The 20,315-nt window shown below is 37.4% G+C and overlaps 1 protein-coding gene across 8 annotated transcripts in view; it reads left to right on the plus strand.

The window, feature by feature from the left end:
* The window catches only part of PAN3 (poly(A) specific ribonuclease subunit PAN3), a 166,116-nt gene that overhangs the window by 137,915 nt on the left and 7,886 nt on the right, over window positions 1-20,315 (plus strand). For 6 of the 8 annotated variants that reach the window (XM_053563433.1, XM_053563428.1, XM_053563434.1 and 3 more), the window contains 4 exons: window positions 1,734-1,824; window positions 12,172-12,311; window positions 14,735-14,864; window positions 15,314-15,378. In XM_053563433.1, the coding sequence (XP_053419408.1) occupies window positions 1,734-1,824; window positions 12,172-12,311; window positions 14,735-14,864; window positions 15,314-15,378 (426 nt within the window). Of the gene's footprint in view, window positions 1-1,733; window positions 1,825-12,171; window positions 12,312-13,122; window positions 13,878-14,734; window positions 14,865-15,313; window positions 15,379-20,315 lie in introns of those variants that run through there. The other 2 variants (XR_008374590.1, XM_053563435.1) reach the window with 2 other exon arrangements.

Below are 20,315 nucleotides of genomic sequence, written 5' to 3' on the forward strand. Positions count from 1 at the left end.
TTTTTTAATGTTGAATTTTTAATAAAATGCTTGTTAATTACCCAAAATTCTTGGGGAAGGATCAGGGAGGTATATGTTAGTGTTGGGGGAATACAGAAATAATATCAATACAACTGTTCTATGTAAAACCATGATTTTCAGATTTTACTATGAATCAGAATCACCTACAGGACTTATTAAACATGAATCGCAGGGCTTTAGCCCTGGAGTTTTTTTGGTTTTTGGAGTTTTTGCTTTATAAAGAATTTTTTTGTTTGTTTTTTTGGTGTGGCAGAGTCTCACTTTGTTGCCCAGGCTCCAGTGCCATGGCCTCAGCCTGGCTCACAGCAACTTCCAACTCCTGGGCTCAAGGGATCCCCCGTCTTACCCTCCCAGGTATCTGGGGCCATAGGCACCCATCATGCCTCTGGCTAATTTTTCTATTTTTAGTAGCAACGGGGTCTCCATTTTGCTCAGTCTGGTCTCAAATTCCTGAGCTCAAGTGATCCTCCCACCTCTGCCTCCCAGAGTGCTAGGATTATAGGTATGAACCACTGTGCCTAGCACCAATTTTTCTTTTACCACAAACATTGCCTCATAAACCTAGAGTTTTTCATTCATTAAGTGTGATGGGCCTGAAAAATTACATTTTTAAGAAGTTCCTAAGTGATGCTGTTGTTGCTGGATGAATTCCAGGTTTTTTAGAACCACTGATACAGAGTTACCAGTCTTGACTTCATCTGATTTTTGAGTTACTATTAATTTTGAGAATTGTCTTGGATAGCATAGCATAGAGCTGAAGATCTAATACCAGGCTACTTGAGTTTATATCCTCGTTCTCTTAGTTACTATGTGTATGATCTTCAACAAGTAACTTAACTTCAAGTTGTGTGTGTTTTTTGTTTTGTTTAGTTTTGTTTTTTTTTTTGCCCGGGGCCGGGTTTGAACCCACCACCTCTGGTATATGGGGCCAGTGCCCTAATCCTTTGAGCCACAGGCACCCAGCAACTTCAAGTTGTGTTTTGACAAACACAGGTGCTGTTACTAACTTTACTTTCCTCATTTATAAAGTACCTTATGGGTTATTGAGAGATTGAATGAGTTAATATGTGTAAAATGGTTAGAACAGTGCCTGTTACATCTTACCAAGTGTTAACAGGCTAACTATATCTTATAAACATCTTGGAGTATTGAAAAGAACACTGACCTGTTAGTCAAAAGATGTGAGAGACAGTTCTGGCTTTATCAGTTACTGACTTTCTTTTTTTTTTTTTTTTTTTTGAGACAGAGTCTCACTCTGTTGCCTAGGCTAGAGTGCCCTGGCCTCAGCCTATCTCACAGCAACCTCAAACTCCTGGGCTCAAGCTATCCTGATGTCTTAGCCTCCTAAGTAGCTGGGACTACAGGTGCCTACCACAAAGCCCAGCTAATTTTTCTATTTTTAGTGGAGACAGGGTCTCACTCTTGCTCAGGCTGGTCTCAAACTCCTAAGCTCAAATGATCCACTTCAGCCTCCCTGAGTGATAAGTTTATAGCTATGACCCACCAGGCTCAGCCCAGTTACTGACTTAGAAGGAGGCTGTAATTTCCTCATTTCTAAAATGATGAATGGTGGAAGTGATACATGGGTGTGGTGAAGAAATTAGACTAGTTTGAGATCCTTCCTAATATTATAGGGAATGTTAAATTTCCATTAGTATATATTTTTTAAAACCCTCATTTTTATTATTCTCTTAAATTCTCTGTCCTTAAAGGTTACGAGTAAATTGTGTTGGAGTTTTTGATGTTTTAACATTTGATAACAGCCAAAATAATAATCCATTGGCATTAATGGCCCAGTATCAGGTGAGTAAGAACTAATGTGAATAGTTACTGAATAATGTAAAGCTTCTTTTTCTGTTTTAAAGACAAGTTATATTTCAAAATATGTCAGGGTTTTAAACCTAGATTTCAGTTTATTTTTGGGTGGTCTCTGCAAACTTTGTATATTTCATAACCACCAAGATAATACTGTAGAGTCCTTAGAGGGTGGAATACTTAAATTAATGCTAGTGTCAGAGACTCTAGCTATTCAGAATAAAAATGTATTTATGTGATTGACCTCAATGGATGGATTAAAACAGCTTAGTCAGCTGGATGAATTGTATTAAATATCACCCTTTCCACTAATTTAGTCACACCGATTATTTTTACTTTTTTTTAAATTTTTTTTTTGTTTTATTCTTTTTTTATTGTTAAATCATAGCTGTGTACATTTGTGCAATTAAGGGGTACAGTGTGCTGCTTTCATATACAATCTGAAATATTCTCATCAAACTGTTCAACGTAGCCTTCATGGCATTTTCTTAGTTATTGTATGTAGACAATAAGATGCACCGTAGGTGTGGCTCCACCATTACCCTCCCTCCACCATAACCTCCCCCCTCCCTTCCCCTCCTTTGGCCCTTTCCCCATATTCTTCTGCTGTAGTTGGGTTATAGCCTTCATGTGAAAGCTATAAATTAGCTTCATAGTAGGGCTGAGTACATTGGATACTTTTTCTTCCATTCCTGAGATACTTTGCTAAGAAGAATATGTTCCAGCTCAATCCATCCATGTAAACATGAAAGAGGTAAAGTCTACATCTTTCTTTAAGGCTGCATAGTATTCCATGGTATACATGTACCACAATTTGCTAGTCCATTCATGGGTCGATGGGCACTTGGGCTTCTTCCATGACTTAGCAATTATGAATTGGGCTGCAATAAACATTCTGGTACAGATGTCTTTGTTATATTGTGATTTTTGGTCTTCTGGGTATAAACCTAGTAAAGGAATTATAGGATCAAATGGCAGGTCTATTTTTAGATCTCTAAGTATTCTCCAAACATCCTTCCAAAGGAATGTATTAGTGTGCATTCCCACCAGCAGTGTAGAAGTGTGCCCTTTTCTCTGCATCCACGCCAACATCTCTGGTTTGGGGATTTTGTTATGTGGGCTACTCATACTGGGGTTAGGTGGTATCTCAAAGTAGTTTTGATTTGCATTTCTCTGATGATTAAGGATGATGAGCTTTTTTTCATGTGTCTGTATATCGTGCGTCTATCTTCTTTAGAGAAGTTTCTCTTCAAGTCCTTTGCCCACCCCGACATGGGATCACTTGTTCTTTTCTTGCTAAGACGTTTGAGTTCTCTGTGGATTCTGGTTATTAAACCTTTATCGGAGGTCTAACCTGCAAATATTTTCTCCCATTCTGAGGGCTGTCTGCTTGCTTTACTTACTATGTTCTTGGCTGTGCAGAAGCTTTTTACTTTGATCAGGTCCCAGTAGTGTATTTTTGATACTGCTTCAATTGCCTGGGGAGTCCTCCTCATAAAATATTCACCCAGGCCGATTCCTTCAAGAGTTTTCCCTGCACTTTCTTCAAGTATTTTTGTAGTTTCATGTCTTCAGTTTAAATCTTTTACCCATTGAGAGTCTATCTTAGTTAATGGTGAAAGGTGTGGGTCCAGTTTCAATCTTCTACAGGTTGCCAGCAAGTTCACCCAGCACCATTTGTTAAATAGGGAATCTTTTCCCCACTGGATGTTTTTAATTGGCTTGTCAAAGATCAAATAACGGTAAGTAGCTGGATTCATCTCTTGGTTCTCTTATTTTGTTCCAGACATCTACTTCTCTGTTTTTTGTGCCAATACCATGCTGTTTTGATCACTATCGATTTATAGTACAGTCTCAGGTCTGATAGCGTGATTCCTCCTGCTGTGTTTTTATTGCTGAGTAATGTTTTGGCTATTCGAGTTTTTTTCTGATTGCATATAAAACGAAGTATTATTTTTTCAAGATCTTTAAAATATGACAATGGAGCTTTAATAGGAATTGCATTAAAATTATATATTGCTTTGAGTAGTATAGACATTTTAACAATGTTGATTCTTCCCAGCCATGAGCATGGTATGTTTTTCCATTTGCTAACATCTTCAGCTATTTCTTTTCTTAGTTTCATAGTTCTGTTTGTAGAGATCTTTCATGTCCTTTGTTAGGTATACTCCCAAATATTTCATCTTCTTTGGTACTACTGTGAAAAGAATAAGAGTCCTTGACTTTTTTCAGCTTGGTTATTGTTTGTATATATAAAGGCTACAGATTTATGGGTGTTGATTTTGTAGCCTGAGACATTGCTGTATTCCTTGATCACTTCTAAAAGTTTTGTAGTAGAATCCCTAGTGTTTTCCAGATATACGATCATGTCATCTGCGAAGAGTGAAAGTTTGATCTCTTCTGACCCTATGTGGATACCCTTGATTGCCTTTTCTTTCCTAATTTCAATGGCTAAAACTTCCATTACAATGTTAAAGAGCAATGGAGACAATGGGCAACCTTGCCTGGTTCCTGATCTAAGTGGGAATGATTTCAATTTAACTCCATTCAATACAATATTGGCTGTGAGTTTGCTGTAGATGGCCTCTATTAGTTTAAGAAATGTCCCTTCTGGGCGGCGCCTGTGGCTCAGTGAGTAGGGCACCGGCCCCATATGCCGAGGGTGGTGGGTTCAAGCCCAGCCCCGGCCAAACTGCAACAAAAAAATAGCCGGGCGTTGTGGCGGGCGCCTGTAGTCCCAGCTGCTCGGGAGGCTGAGGCAAGAGAATCGCGTAAGCCCAAGAGTTAAGAGGTTGCTGTGAGCCGTGTGACGCCACGGCACTCTGCCCGAGGGTGGTACAGTGAGACTCTGTCTCTACAAAAAAAAAAAAAAAAGAAATGTCCCTTCTATACTAATTTTCTTAAGTGTTCTGATCATGAAGGGATGCTGGGTATTATCAAAAGCTTTTTCTGCATCAATTGAGAGAATCATATGGCCTTTATTTTTCAGTTTGTTTATGTGCTGAATTACATTTATAGATTTATACGTATATTGAACCAGCCTTGAGAGCCTGGGATAAATCCCACTTCGTCATGGTGTATAATTTTTTTGATGTGTTGTTGGATTCTGTTTGTTAGGTTTTTATTGAGTATTTTAGCATCAATATTCATTACTGATATTGGTTTTATTGAGTATTATAGCATCAATATTCATTAGTTTCTTTTCTTGTTGGGTCTTTCCCTGGTTTAGGGATCAAGGTGATATTTGCTTTGTAGAATGTGTTGGGTAGTATTCCTTGTTTTTCTATATTTTGGAAGAGGTTTAGTAATATAAGTACTAGTTCTTTAAAGGTTTGGTAGAATTCTAACGTAAAGCCATCTGGTCCTGGGCTTTTCTTTTTTGGGAGATTTTGTATAGTTGATGCTATTTCAGAACTTGATACAGGCCTGTTCAACATTTCCACTTCGTTCTGGCTAAGTCTTGGTAGGTGGGGTATTTCCAAGTATTAGTCGCTTTCCTTCAGATTTTCATATTTCTGAGAGTAATGTTTCTTGTAATATTCGTTAAGGATTTTTTGAATTTCTGAGGGGTCTGTTGTTACTTCATCTTTACCATTTCTGATTGATGAAATTAGAGATTTTACTCTTTTTTTCGTGGTTAGGTTAGCTAAAGGTTTATCTATTTTATTGACCTTTTCAAAAACCCAACTTTTGGATTTATTGATCTGTTGTATAATTCTTTTGTTTTCAATTTCATTTAATTCTGCTCTGATTTTGGTTATTTCTTTTCTTCTGCTGGGTTTGGGGTTGGAATGTTCTCCTTCTTCGGTTACTTGAGATGTCCCATTAAGTTATTAACTTCCTCTCTTTCCGTTTTCTTGAGGAAGGCTTGCAGTGCTATAAGTTTTCCTCTTAGGGCTGCCTTTGCAGTATCCCAGAGGTTCTGATAAGTCGTGTCTTCATGTTGTTTTGTTCCAAAAATTTATGATTTCCTTCTTAATCTCATCTGTAACCCATCTGTCCTTCAGCATAAGGTTATTTAGCTTCCATGTTCTTGTATGGATACGCAGATTCATGTTATTATTGAGTCCAACTTTTATTCCATGATGGTCTGAGAAGATACAAGGAATAATTTCTATTTTTTTAAATTTACTGAGGTTAGATATGTGGCCTAGGATGTGGTCGATTTTGGAGTATGTTCCATGGGCTGATGAGAAGAATGTGTATTCAGTTTTGTTTGGATGAAATGTTCTGTAGATGTCTGTTAAGTCCAGATGTTGAACGGTTAAGTTTAAATCTAAGATTTCTTTGCTTAGCTTCTTTTTGGAGGATCTATCCAGCACTGCTAAAGGGGTGTTAAAATCTCCAACTACTATGGAACTGGAGGAAATCAAGTTGCTGGTGTCTGTTCGTTTCTCTTATAAATCGAGGTGCGTTCTGGTTGGGTGCATACATATTAAGGATTGAAATCTCATCATATTGAGTATTACCTTTAACAAATATGAAGTGTCCATCCTTATCCTTCCTTATTTTGGTTGGTATAAAGCCTATTGCATCTGCAAATAGGATTGCAATGCCTGCTTTTTTCTGCTTTCCATTTGCCTGGAGTATAGATGACCATTCCTTTACCTTGAGTCTATATTTGTCTTTTAATGTAAGATGTGATTCTTATATGCAGCAGATATCTGGCTTGAGTTTTTATATCCAGTCAGCCAACCTGTGCCTCTTTAGAGGATAGTTTAAACCATTCACATTACTTGAGAATATTGATAAGCCTTTCGAGAGTCCAATGGACATTTTTAATCCTTTTGTGACTGTGGAAGTTGGAGTTTGATCAAAATTTTCTGGGTGGGTTTACTTTTATGGTGGAGGATTATGCTGGTCTCTATGGAGGATAGGTCAGAATATCCTGGAGAGCTGGTTCAGTTGTGGCAAATTTCTTCAACATGTGAATGTCATTGAAGTATTTAATTTCTCTATCATAAATGAAACTTAGTTTAGCTGGGTACAGGATCCTGGGTTGAAAGTTATTTTGTTTTAGGAGATTAAAAGTCGATGACCATACTCTTCTAGCTTGAAAGGTTTCAGCAGAGAGATCTGCAGTTATTCTAATATTCTTCCCCTTGTAGGTAATGGTTTTCTTTCGTCTGGCTGCTTTCAGAATTTTCTCCTTCGTATCAACTTTAGTGAAGTTAATTATAGTGTGCCTGGGGGATGTTTATTTGGGTTGAGTCATGCTGGGATTCTGAAACTGTCAGCTATCTAAATTCAGAATCTCTTGGCATATCTGGAATGTTCTCTTTCATAATCTCATGGAGAAGAGACTCTGTGCCTTGTGAAGCCACTTCATCGCTTTCGGGGATCCCTATAAGACGAATATTCGTTTTCTTCGAATTATCCCAGAGCTCTCTGAGAGAGTGATCAGTTTTTGCCCTCCATTTCTCTTCTTCTCTGTGAGTTTGGGAGCGTTTGAAAGCTTTGTCTTCAATGTCAGAAATCCTTTCTTCTGCTTGCTCCATTCTGTTACTGAGGGATTCTACTGTATTTTTCAGATCATTGAGGGCTGCAACTTCTTGTCTCAAAATGTCAAAATCTTTGGTCATTAGGTCTTTGAATTCGCTGAATTCCTGAGACATCTTTTGGGTTCCTGCTTGGAATTCTAATTCAATCTTATTTGCTATCCAGATTCTGAATTCGATTTCTGACATCTCAGGTATTTGTGCATGGGATCTTGTGCTGTGTCTGCCCCATTGTTCTTTGGGGGAGTTGATCTACTCTGATTATTCATATTGCCAGAGTTTTTCCTTTGATTTCGTGTCATGATTGTTTTTCACCGTTGCCTCTGGCCATCCTCAGAGTTGGAGTGGTGTCTCTCCAAGATTAGACCCTGGGGATTACTCTATTGTTGCTGAATCTTTCTAGGGAATGACCCTATGTAGCTCTTCTGGGGCTGCCCCAGCCAGAGAGTTCTTATTACGGGAGCAGCTCTGGAGTGTGACACACTCACATCGAGCAACAGGGCGGGGGGTGGTGCACACGGTTCTGGGAGTGCCTGGCGCCCAGTGACTTTGGCACAGAGGGCCCAAGGCTCCAGCAGTCTCTGGCCAGAAGAAGGGCTCCACGCAGAGGAAGGGAGGGCTCCGGAGGGCATGCGGCTACCAGAGTCCCTGGCCAGACAAGCAGCCAGTGTGGAGGCAGGGAGGGTACAGGAGGGAGCCACTCCGGGTTGCGTGGCTCCTGGAGTTCCTGGTCAGGGCGTGGGGTGCCCCGCACAGCTCTTGCCGGAGTCCGGGAGGGTGCCTATCGCAGCTCTTACCGGGGTTGGGGAGGGGTGCTGATCGCGGGTCACAGTGCAGCTCTTTTCGTAGGTCCGGGAGGGTGCCCTATTTTTACTTTTAGAACACTTGTCTCACTACCATTCATAAAATTTTAGAAATATTTTCAAAGACTGGTTGGATTGCCATTTTCTAACTTTACTCAGACCCTATCATTTACTTTGTACACATTATCAGAATTTGGTTATTGTCTGACTTCCTTCTATTAGGGTTCATTTAGGCCTTATGATGTTCTTAGCTATTTTACTATTTCTTATTTCCTGATTACAATATGATAAGGCATTAGAGAGTAATAACCTGTCCCTTTAAGCATTAAGAATAGCTGCTTTTGCCTTGATTACTCTGCAAGTAATATGACTAAAGTAAATGTTTCACCTCATTCAGTTTGTATTGTAGTACTTCACATTAGGCTAGACCGCTGTACTTTTAAGACATGCAACTTTGTGTGTAAGAAGTTTTAGGTTTTTGTGAACATTTATTAACTTACGGAGGTTTGATATAAGGCATCATCTCTTATCATATAGAGCAATACCTTCCCATTGCTCTTTTCTTTTCAACTTCTTGTTTAAAGTTTTGAGAGAAGATTTTAGTTCACTTTTATATAAGACAAAATTTGAGAACAAAAAGAAAAAGACAAAATGAGAAGTAGAGTGTAAGTAGTATTTAAGTATTTAGTATTCTGATTCATGCACAGATCTTTGCTACTGAACCACAGACACTGCAATCCCAAGACTGACGGGCATTCATTGCACTCAGTTGTATGCAGACTTCTTACACCCTCCTTCCCTCTGCTTGTGCCCACCTCACCTCACCAGCTGTCAAACTATCCTGATTGATAGCATCATCTAGGGGGCACTGTAAGGAGGGATCTGCCTAATTCTTTTTCTCCCCAGCAGCAGGTTTCTTCTGCCTAAGGGATTTGCTCTAGAGTAGTTATTTCTTATCTTCTATCTTATACTTAATACTTCACTAATTGGCTCTGATTAATTTTTTTTCGTATCTTTGTGCTTCCAAAAGTGACCAGTGATTGACTGTTAGTGATCTTCATGGGTTCCTTTTCTTTAAAATTATTAGTATAAACTGTGTCAGATTAGTTTGTGTATGTGTGTGTTACAACAGTTTCTTTTATTTGTAAATGTACGGTATTTCAGTTATGTTAAGGGTTGTGTGGCTACCTTGAAAAACAAAATGCTTCATGGGAAAAAATGGTCCCTGAGTTCCAAACAACCACCTGTTAAGTAAGTGTTTAGGGCAACTGATTTGTAAGTCAGGAACTGCCTTCCTTCATAAAATTAGGTAACTTTCAACCAACTGTCACTTTATTTTTTAAGCATTAAAGGATATATTCAGACTTTTTTCCCGTTATTTCTTACTTTTTTGGTATGTATGTATAGATGATTTTTCATACAGCTTATTATAGTAAGGTATAGGAGAAAATTAAAGATAGTCCCAAAAAGGGGAGTGTGATTTTACAGAGAAGAGGGAACATGAGAAGGAGTGCAGTGTTTCTTGTAGTCTATTTTTCATAGTCTGTTTCAGACACGTGAATAGAGACTGACTTTCAGTAAAGTGGACATAAGTAGAGCCATAGATAGAATCAGAGAAAGAAATCAAGAATCAGGAAGAAACTGAAAATGAGTTGGGGGGAAATCCTCCTGAATTCAACAAATGGGGGGAAAAACCAGATGGAGGTAAGAAGCAAAATAACAAATGGAAAATTATTTAGCTGGGAAATAAGGAAAGGAAAGTTCATTTTTGTGATGTTAAACTCTCTTAATTAAGCAAGACTTCATTAACTTCTGTTTTAAAAAAAAATTCTAATTTAATCTGGATTATGTCACATGTATGCCTTATTTCTAAAAGTGAGCATTCCCACCTTGAGTTAGTTGTAGAGAGGTGGTGAGATATACTCAAAATCAGATACTCTTATTATTAAACCAATTTATTTCTTTAGCTGTCTTGGATAGTTATCTTCCTGTCTCTTAATAGGGAATAATGGAATGTTGCAGGAAAGAGGCTTAATACAGCATCCATTCAGGGTGGAGCCAAGCTGAAAAGTGTGCTTTAAGGGTTGGGAGGTTGTATGTGTTGGTCTCTGATGCTGAAATACTTGAAAAATAACCACCTACAGTCTGCTTTGAATACATTGGATTGAAACATAGAAATTTACAGCTAGAATTTACATCTACTGATTGTTTTTTGACCAAGATTTCTATAATTTCATTAATATAACTTGGATTGTTTTACCTGATCTGCAGTGTGAGTGGGGGAATCCTCCAGAGAACAAAAGCATGGGTGCCTTTAATTGTGTTCCTTCTCATGCCAGCTTCCCTCGTTCTGTTCTGGGCTCCCAGTACTATACCATTGAAGCTTTTAAAAAGTTCCTCTGACAGGAATCCTTGGCATCTCTCTCCTGATAAATTGAAAGTAGTTGATCTAATCAGTTTTTTTTTGTTTGTTTGTTTTTTTGTTTTTGTTTTTGTTTTTGTTTTACTGATTATATGATCTCATGTTTAAAATGTCAGATTCACAAATACTAGTTTGGGACTTATTTTTAAGTTTGAAACTTTTAAATGTTACTTTAGTAATGGAGTTTGCCTTCCTCATTTCTTATTTAGGTAAAATGTTTTTTTGTTGTTGTTTGTTTGTTTTAATAGAGACAGAGTCTCACTTTATCACCCTCAGTGGAGTTCAATGACATCACAGCTCACAGCAACCTCCAACTCCTAGGTTTTTTTAGGTGATTCTCTTGCCTCAGCCTCCCGAGTAGCTGGGACTACAGGCGCCTGCCAAAACGCCCAGCTGTTTTTTTGTTGCAGTTTGGCCAGGGCTGGGTTTGAACCCACCACCCTCAGTATATGGGGCCAGTGCCCTACTCACTGAGCCACAGGCGCCGCCCTGGGTAAAATGTTGTTAAAGATAGCCATAAAATGCTAAAATTTCATTAGTGATTGAAATATGCTAATTTCCCAAATATGTCAGTTACACATATTCCACTCCCCTGATGGTTCTCAGCCCTGGCTGCATAGAAGAATCTCTTGTGGAAGCACTGAAAATACTAATACCCAAATGTTCCTCCACACTGATAGCACCATGAGGGGATGGCCACTAGATGATTTTTGTTTTTTGTTTTTAAGCTTCTTGGGTGATTTTAATGTACAGCTAGACTTGAAACCTTCTTGTAAAAAAACCAACACCTAATAATTAAAAGATCTTGTCAGATTTTGAAGATTTACAGAAATATTCTGTAGAAATTATTTCAAATGATTTCTTGTTACCTCTGAGTTACTCCATTCTCCAAGCTCTGTGATTATTAATATAGTTCCCTACCAACCAGGACCAGTTGGATGACTGTTCTGTTTCCCAGAGTTATAATAGATGATAAAGAGCTTACCCTATTTCAGCCAGCTGTGTTTTGAAAATCCTTTCAGAAGGAAAGTCTCAAAATGGTAAATCTTTAAAAATTAAAAAAAAAAAGAGTCTACTTGGAAACGAAGACAGAGGTGGTGTTATTGAGGTTTGCAGCATTTTCAACGTTCTAGAGAACTTGCTGTGAATGAGGTTAATGTTTATGTTTGTAATGGGATACAAGTATAATGTAGTTATGGGAGCTTTCAAATAATTCTTTATATTCCCACTATATTCTGGCAGTCATGGAAAATGAGAAAAATAGATATCTTAAGTTGCTGTGGTCATAGTAAAGCAAGTGTAAAGTAACCTTAAATTTGTTGTAATAGAGAAGAATATCAGCTCTGTTGAAATTAAAAAAATTTTTTTAAACTGAAAAATATTTAAAAGCAGTAGTTTGTAGTTGGCATATGAGTTGCTTAAAGTTTCTTAAAGTGTAATCCTAAAATTACCTTTGTTGGCATTAACCTGATGAGCACCAGTGTTTGGGAACCATGCCCTAAGTTCTGCAGCTTATTTATAAAGGCTAATTTTTCCATTTAAGGGGTAGTGTCAGTGTATTAATGTGTCCTATGAAATAAAAATTAAAGTTATATTTATTCTTTCATGTCAGCAAGCAGATCTGATATCATTAGGAAAAGTTGTGTTGGCTTTGGCTTGCAACTCTTTGGCAGGAATTCAGCGAGAGAATTTACAGAAAGCCATGGAACTGGTGACAATCAACTATTCCTCTGACCTGAAGAATCTGATTTTGTAAGTTTCAATATATGATAAAATGTATATAATTTTTTTTACGTTTGGGCATGCTTATTTTCATAAGGGGCCTTTTAGCAGTGGTTCTGTTTTTAGTTCCTATTATTTAAAATCAAGCAAAATAATAAACTTTTAATTTCTTTATTTTTATTGTTAAATATGTATCTATTTAGAATAAATTAGTAAACTAATGTGTTTAGTTATTGATGTAAACAGTTGGTCAAAGGACATCCTGTAGAGCTGTGTTGATATCCACTAGCTACTTGTGACCTTTTAAATTGATAATAATTAAAATTTAAAATTCAGTTCTTTAATTGCGTTATCCACATTTCAAGAGCTCAGCAGCCAGCCACATGTAGCTACTGGCTAACGTAATTAGACAGCACTGATATAGAACGTTTCTATTACCTCAGAGTTCTTTTTTGGATAGTGCTACTCTAGGGAGTGTAAAAACCATCATGAATACGCTTCAGATGTAATCCAGTTGCGTCCTCTATGGCCAAAACACCCATTCTGGAAAGCATGTGTGTAGAGGGCCCCTTAACTTATGCGCCAATATCTTTACTCCAGAGAATCCTTGAATAAGCTTGAAGTGAATTTGACTTAGGAGGAACCCATTGTGTACTATTGTCACTGCAGAATGACTTCCCCCCAAGATACATCTACTATTGAGAGATGCCAGAGGCAACCACCACTTTTATTATAAGTATAAGTTATATTAGAGAAGAGATGCTAGGAAGTCTTGAAATTTTCCCTAGTATATTCTAGAAGTAATTAGAACTTACTGATCCTAATCAACAGTCTCTTTTAGCTTACAGCTATCCCTTCTGATCTTTCTGTGTAGCCCTGGATGATCCAGTTTCTTTTTGGACCAGCCCTGGGGTATGAAATTGGGGGATGGAGGATGGGGCTGCCCACCTGATCTTTGTTACACTGGCCTAAATGTCCTGCTTGTGACAGAGCATTAGAAGCCCGTGATTGTCTGGATCCTGTTAATAAATAGGATTATTTATCTTTTAAATAAAAATATTTGTTCTATATATATGACTCGCACACAATGTCTCAATCATAAATTATAATGTCTAAATTATTTTTTCTAAAAATGTGGGAGTAGAGGGTATAAACACAACAAATTGGCCATATGTTAATAATTATTCAAACTAGAGGTTCACAATATTACTATTCTCTCTACTTTTACAAATGTTTAAAATTTTCCTTAATAAAAAATGAATTAACACAAGGCACACTTTAATAATAATCACAAACTAAAATTTATGGAACAATAAACCATGTATCAGGTATTTACAGACTACTTAACATGAACTAATTAATTTAATTCTCCCGATAAGCCTATAAAATAGGCTATTATCAACACCATTTTAGAGATGACAAAACTTTAATCAGAGGTAAAATAACTTGCCAAAGTCATATAGCTTGTAATTACTTTAAATATGGCTAACTAGATAAAAATATATGAGTAATTACTGGTGAATAGTGCGACATGGATTATTCACATGGGTGTAACTATTTATTCAAGAAAAGAATGCCTACTGTGTGCCAGATGCTAAGGAGACTTTGCACAAGATGAACAAAATTCCTTTCTTCTGGAGTTCACATCCTAATGGAGAGAAAGAGTTAATAAACATACAATAAACAAATGAGGTATTTTCAGATAGCAGTCTATAAAGAGCATAAGAGAATTATAAGCAAAAGAATGAAAGAATAGGAGGCTGCTTTCTCACTCATGAAAGTCAGAGAATGGCTTCCCTATAGAATAAACGGTAATAGAAGATGGAGAATCTTTGTATTCTAACAGTTAATTGTGGAAAAGGTACTATTTTCTGCCTTCATTATAATGACAGAAATTGAACTGGTGTCTTCTGATTTGTGTTAAGCTTGAAGATTTCTCAGAAGTGAATGTATGATAACTGGTAGATAAAGTTGCAAAGTGCAACTTCTAAAAACCTGGGCTCCTTCAGGTTAGCAAAACTGAAGACTCAGTTTTAGTTTCACAAATTATCTTTGAAGAGCAACAGGAAAAGCTACCTACCCCATAATCCACCCCCTATTTTACTGCTTTCAAAAAGTTTGTAACAAGCTTTTCAACCAGCAACATTGTGAAGAAGGATTTGAGACTGGAAATGGCTAAGAGTAACCCTACTCAACTTTGCTTTCTCATTTCCGTAATAGTAAAAATGTACAGAAAAGACATGTTTACAGTTTCTCCATTGGTTCTTAAATTTTTCCAAAAGAAATACTATGTAATATTTAAGCATAATATTTAAGCATAAAAGTGACTTGCATGAAAAGATGTTTTCCAGATTGTATACATTAAGATGATGGCAGCAGTAACAGCTGTGTGTTTGTGGGTTGTTTTTAAAATTGCATATTGGACATTCAAGTGATTCTTTTATTTTGGTTAGGTATTTGTTGACTGACCAAAACAGGATGCGAAGTGTAAATGACATCATGCCCATGATTGGTGCTCGATTTTATACTCAATTGGATGCTGCTCAAATGAGAAATGATGTCATAGAGGAAGACCTTGCCAAGGTAAAAGTGTGGTTAATAAATGTATCTGTGTGTGTACTGCACTTGCATCTGAGTGTATAAACAGATGTAAAATAAACATTGTGCTGCATGTAGTGCCCACTTTGCTACGATTGCAGATACTTCCAAACAGTGTTTAGTGTTTAATTTCTTATGTCCTCTGGTCATTGTTCTTTTCATTAATAGCTTTGCTGTAGTCATTTGACAAATAATTTTTCATGTTAGTTACTTTAACAACTCCTAAAAGTGGTCAGCTCCATAATCTTCTTGAGTACTATTGTGTATTATTAAACAAAGTGAACTAAATGTATTTAAAAGTAGAATCAAAAGGTAGGAATGTCAGGGTTTATAAATATTTAAAGGTAATATTGGTACCGGATACCAGTGTATTTTGGCTTTTATATTTAGTTATCTGGAACTTTAACATTCTCTCTTTTTAAAATGTTTTATAGGAGGTTCAAAATGGAAGACTGTTTAGGCTTCTAGCAAAATTGGGAACAATCAATGAGAGGCCGGAGTAAGGATCTACAGTATTTTATAATATGTTTTCAATCAAGGGCACTCTTTTGCATAATGACAATGAGTGTACATTATTCTTACTGGTTGGTTATATTTGGATAAAGAGAAAATCCTCTGGGAGATGACACAGAGTCCTATGTCTTGGTTTTTAAAAAAATGTTTAGCTAATGATTCATCCCTTTCCTCAACACACACACCACATGCAGGCTCTGTCAGATACATTCTATCCCATAACTTACAAATTGTGAGTTAAATCTGTCTTCATTGTTGACATATTATTGACTAGATAAATATTGTTTATAGCTGTAGTGGGTTTTGTTTTCTTGGAGTTAATAATTATGTTATATAGAAAACAGGGCAGCTCCTGTGGCTCAAGGAGTAGGGTGCCAGCCCCATATAGCGAGGGTGGCAGGTTCAAGCCTGGCCCCAGCGAAAACTGCAAAGAAAACAAAGCAAATGAAAACACATTTACTATCAGTTCTTTCCATACTGTCTGCCAGAGTTACAAAAACGTTTTCTGTATGGTCAAAAATAGGTATGTGAAACGTACCCCAATATCAAGAGATTTCAAAATCCACATGGAAGGAAACAAATGAAGCCCTCCCAGGAAAAATGATAAGCCAAGCAAGTTGAAATTTGCATGGGTAAATCAGAAAGGATGCTGTCAATTGTGTTTCTTGGAAGTGAAATAATGGACCATAACGCTGTCTCAAAACTTTTGTAGTGACCCATATAACCCCTTCAGTTCCTTTTTTCCCTTGCCCCCTTAGAGAATTTAACCCTGGAGATTTCTGCCCTTCTGCCCTATCTGGGCTGGTTGCTCTTTAAGCCCACACACACTTCAGAACTGGAGCTTCTCTTCACTGTTATTCTGGGAATTCTCATTTTCTTTTTGGATACCCTGTTTATTCTTTATTTTTTTGAGACAGAGTCTCACTATGTCACCCTTGGTAGACTGCCATGGCATCACAGCTCACGGCAACCTCGAACTCCTGGGCTTAAGCAAATTCTCTTGCCTCAGCCTCCCAAGTAGCTGGCTGGGACTACAGGCGCCTGCCACAATGCCTGGCAGTTTTTTTGTTGTAGTTGTCATTGTTGTTTTTAGCAGGCCTGGGCCAGGTTGGAACCTGCCAGCCCCAGTGTATGTGGCCAGTGCCCTAACACTTAGCTATGGACGCCGAGCCCTCTGGTTTATTCTTTTAATGGAGCGCATCCTCCTGTGGCTTCCTGAGAAGGGAGTTTTTCAGTCTTGCAAGTCTGAAAGTGTCTTTGTTCTACTTTAACACATTACTGATAGTGGGGCTGTGTACAAAATTCTAGAGTGTCCTCAGAAAATTCTTCTTACTAATTATAACTTTTGAATAGGTTAAATATGAACAAAGTTGTTGAAAAATAGAAAAAGTTTAAAGTGAAAAATAGTCTCTTTCATAACTGCTATTCCCAAGCTATTCCCAACACCTCCACTTTCCCTCATTAATCTTTAGTTTTAGTTTCTTGTATATACTTCCACAGTTACAAATACAAGTGTATATATTCAAATACAATGATATATTCTTATTCTCCTTTTTTAAATATATAAAAATTATAATTCATACACAATGTTTTCTATACTGCTTTTTCTCATGATGAATATTTTGGAAATTTAACAGAGAAATTGAAACCTAGAGAGGTTAAATAACTTGTCCCAGGTCACATTATTAGTTAGTCTATGAGCCAGGATTCAAATCTTACTGTGGTCTGTATCCTTAATCATTATGCTATATTTCCCATATTTTATGGCCCAGTAATAGTTTTTTTGTTTTTTTGTTTTTTTTTGAGACAGCCTCGAGCTATCGCCCTGGGTAGAGTGCTGTGGCATCACAACTCACAGTAACCTCCAGCGCCTGCCACAATGCGCAGCTATTTTTTTGTTTTGGGGGGATTTTTTTTTTTTTTTTTTTTTTTGGTTGCACCTGTCATTGTTGTTTGGCGAGCCCAGGCTGTATTTGAACCCGCCAGCTCAGATGTATGTGGCTGGCGCCTTAGCTGCTTGAGCCACAGGCACCGAGCCCCAGTAATAGTTTATAAGCACAATTTTGATTTGCTAGGTCAGCGATGATGTCACTATAATTTTGTAGCTATTACAGAAGAGTTTACCAATGTATAATTTATAACAGTACCTTATGAATAATAGTTTTTTAAAACATTATAGATGAGAAATTGAATTTCAGTGCAGTTTTATTTTCTATTTCCCCTTTTTCTCCTCTGCATTTTCTCTTCTCAAGACAGGTTTCACTCTGTCACCCCAGGCTGAAGTGCAGTGGCTTGATCATAGTTCAATGCAGCCTCCAACACCCGGGCTCAAGGGATCCTCCTACATCAGTCCCTGGAGTAGCTAGGGTGACAGGCACACCTCACCCAGTCGAGCTAACTTCTGTGTGTGTTATGTGTAGAAGTGGGATTGTGTTATGCTGTCCAGCCTCCCAAAGTGCTGTGATTATAGGCATGAGCCACCATGCCTGGCTTAGTATTTATTTTTAATAAGCATATTTGAGTATCTTTCCTATATTTTTGATCCATTTCTATTTTCCTTTTCTGTTTGTTCATACCATTTGCCCATTTGTTTTTTTAGCTGGATTGCTTGTCTGACTTATGGATGTATAGGACTTAGAAAGATTCACTCTTTGTGTGTTTTTTTTAACTGGTCATTTTTCTTTTGACCCTGCTCATATTTTTTTCCCCGTGCAGACAATTACATATGTAGTCTAATTGATCAAACTTCTTTTATGCGTCTGCATTTTGAGTTACCTTTGAAATCTTCTGTTCCAAGATTATGAAGTAATTATCTTATGGTTTCTTCTAGAACATTGCTGGTTTCATTTCTTCATATTTAAAATTTTTTACATACTTAGACATTATATAGGGTGTAAGATATAAATCCAGCTTTTCCCCCAGAAAACTACATAGTAACCTAAAGGCTACATATTGAATAGTGTGACTTTTCCCCACTGATTTGAAGCTGCACTTCTTCTATACTATTTCAGTGATTGAAGTTTTAAAATCTAGTAGTATGTGTTCTTTCTTGTGTTGTTTTGTTGTTTTATCAGTAAACTTAGGAATTATTTTTTAGGTGTTGAATTATCTTAATGCAGATCATGGTATGTCATTTCATTTGTTGATGTCTGCTTTATACTCTCCAGTAATATTTAAGTTCTTTACAAAGTTATAGAGTACTGAAGCATACTGAGTTTATTCTTAGGCTTTACATTTTGTCTTGTTGTTGGTTATAAATGTGGAACTCCCCTCCCCCATTTTGTCTTCTTGCTGCTTGTTATTAATTTTGTTCTCTGATACCTTATTGTTTGGATAGTTTTTCAATCTCTTAGATTTCCCATGTGTTTAGTCAGTTCATCTATAAGTAGTAATAGTTACATTTTCTCTATCCCAGTTTCTGTAGTTTTAATTTAATTCTCTCGAGTGATTGTATTAGTTGGTATTTCCAATAAATAGGTAAATAGTAGTAATTATAGTTTCGTTCAGAATTTGTTTCATTGTCCCATTGTCTGTTAACCTCCAGATAGATTCAAAGCCATTTTCTTAACAAATCCTTCCCTTTCCCTCATCTTTTTCACTGATGTTCAGAAATTTTCAACAATCTGTCTTACAGGATTTTGATTCATAACGATAAATCAACAGGTGACCCTTTTTAGTCTTGGAAATTTGAAGTTCTTCAGTTGTGGAAAATGTGTCTTCATTGTTTCTTTAGTAACTTCTCTTTTCTGAAATTCCCATTTCTCAGTTGTTATGCAACTGATTTTCTAATATTCTCTTCACCTATTTCCTGTCTCTTAATCTTTTTGTTCCACTTTCTAGGCACTTAACTCAAGTTTAGTTTTCTAAAATTGAAGTTTTTTGTAATCCTTACTTGAATTTTTAAAATCCTGCTATCGTGTTTTTAATTTGTAAGAACTTTCTGTTTTCTGAATGTTTGTCTTGACTACATAATTCTTGTTTCTCTGAGGCTGTCAATTATAGATTTTTTTGGTGGGTTTTTTTTTTCACCTTTCTTTAGTTTTAAGTTCTGTTCTCTGCAGTATCTCACGGAAAGCAAGAGTTTCCTTTGTTTCGTTTTATTTCCTTTTCAAAAGATTTCTGATCCTTGGCTGGATACCTATGCACAGTGGTTATGGTGCCGGTCACATACACTGAGGCTGGCAGGTTCAGACCCAACCTGGGCCAGCTAAACAACAATGACAACTGCAACAACAACAACAAAAAAATAGCTGGGCATTGTGGAGGGCGCCTGTAATCCCAGCTACTTGGGAGGCTGAGCCAAAAGAATCTCGCAAGCCCAAGAGTTTGAGTTATCTGTGAGCTATGACAGCCCGGCTCTCTACCAAGGGCAACATAATGAGACTGTCTCAAAGATAAAAAAGATTTCTGATTCTTGGCTGTCCACTCATATTGAGTTCCTAGGCTCAGCACCCATAGCACAGTGGTTACGCTGCCAGCCACATACACCAAGACTGACAGGTTCGAAACTGGCCCGGGTCAGCTAAACAACAATGACAACTGCAATAAGAAATAGCCAGGTGTTGTGGCAGGCACCTGTAGTCCCGTCTACTTGGGAGGCTAAGGCAAGAGAATCGCTTAAGCCCAAGAGTTTGAGGTTGCTGTGAGCTGTAATGCCACAGCACTCTACCCAGGGCAACATAGTGAGACTCTGTCTCAAAAAAAAAGAGGGAATGAGTTCCTAGAAGACTAGCGGTAGGAAGGCTGATGGGAAGCTCTGTGTGGGCATAGAGATTGTAGGGAGCTTTTCTATGTGATAAAGCCCTGAGATACTGTTATGTAGGATTTCTGTTTGTTTTGGATGGACTCTGAATGACATCATTTTTCATGGGCAGGTGAGCATCCCTTAAAGAGAATCTTCCAGCCTACTTCCTATGGTATAAG

Source organism: Nycticebus coucang, chromosome 15 (genome assembly GCF_027406575.1).
Source record: "Nycticebus coucang isolate mNycCou1 chromosome 15, mNycCou1.pri, whole genome shotgun sequence".
In the NCBI taxonomy this organism is placed as follows: domain Eukaryota; kingdom Metazoa; phylum Chordata; class Mammalia; order Primates; family Lorisidae; genus Nycticebus; species Nycticebus coucang.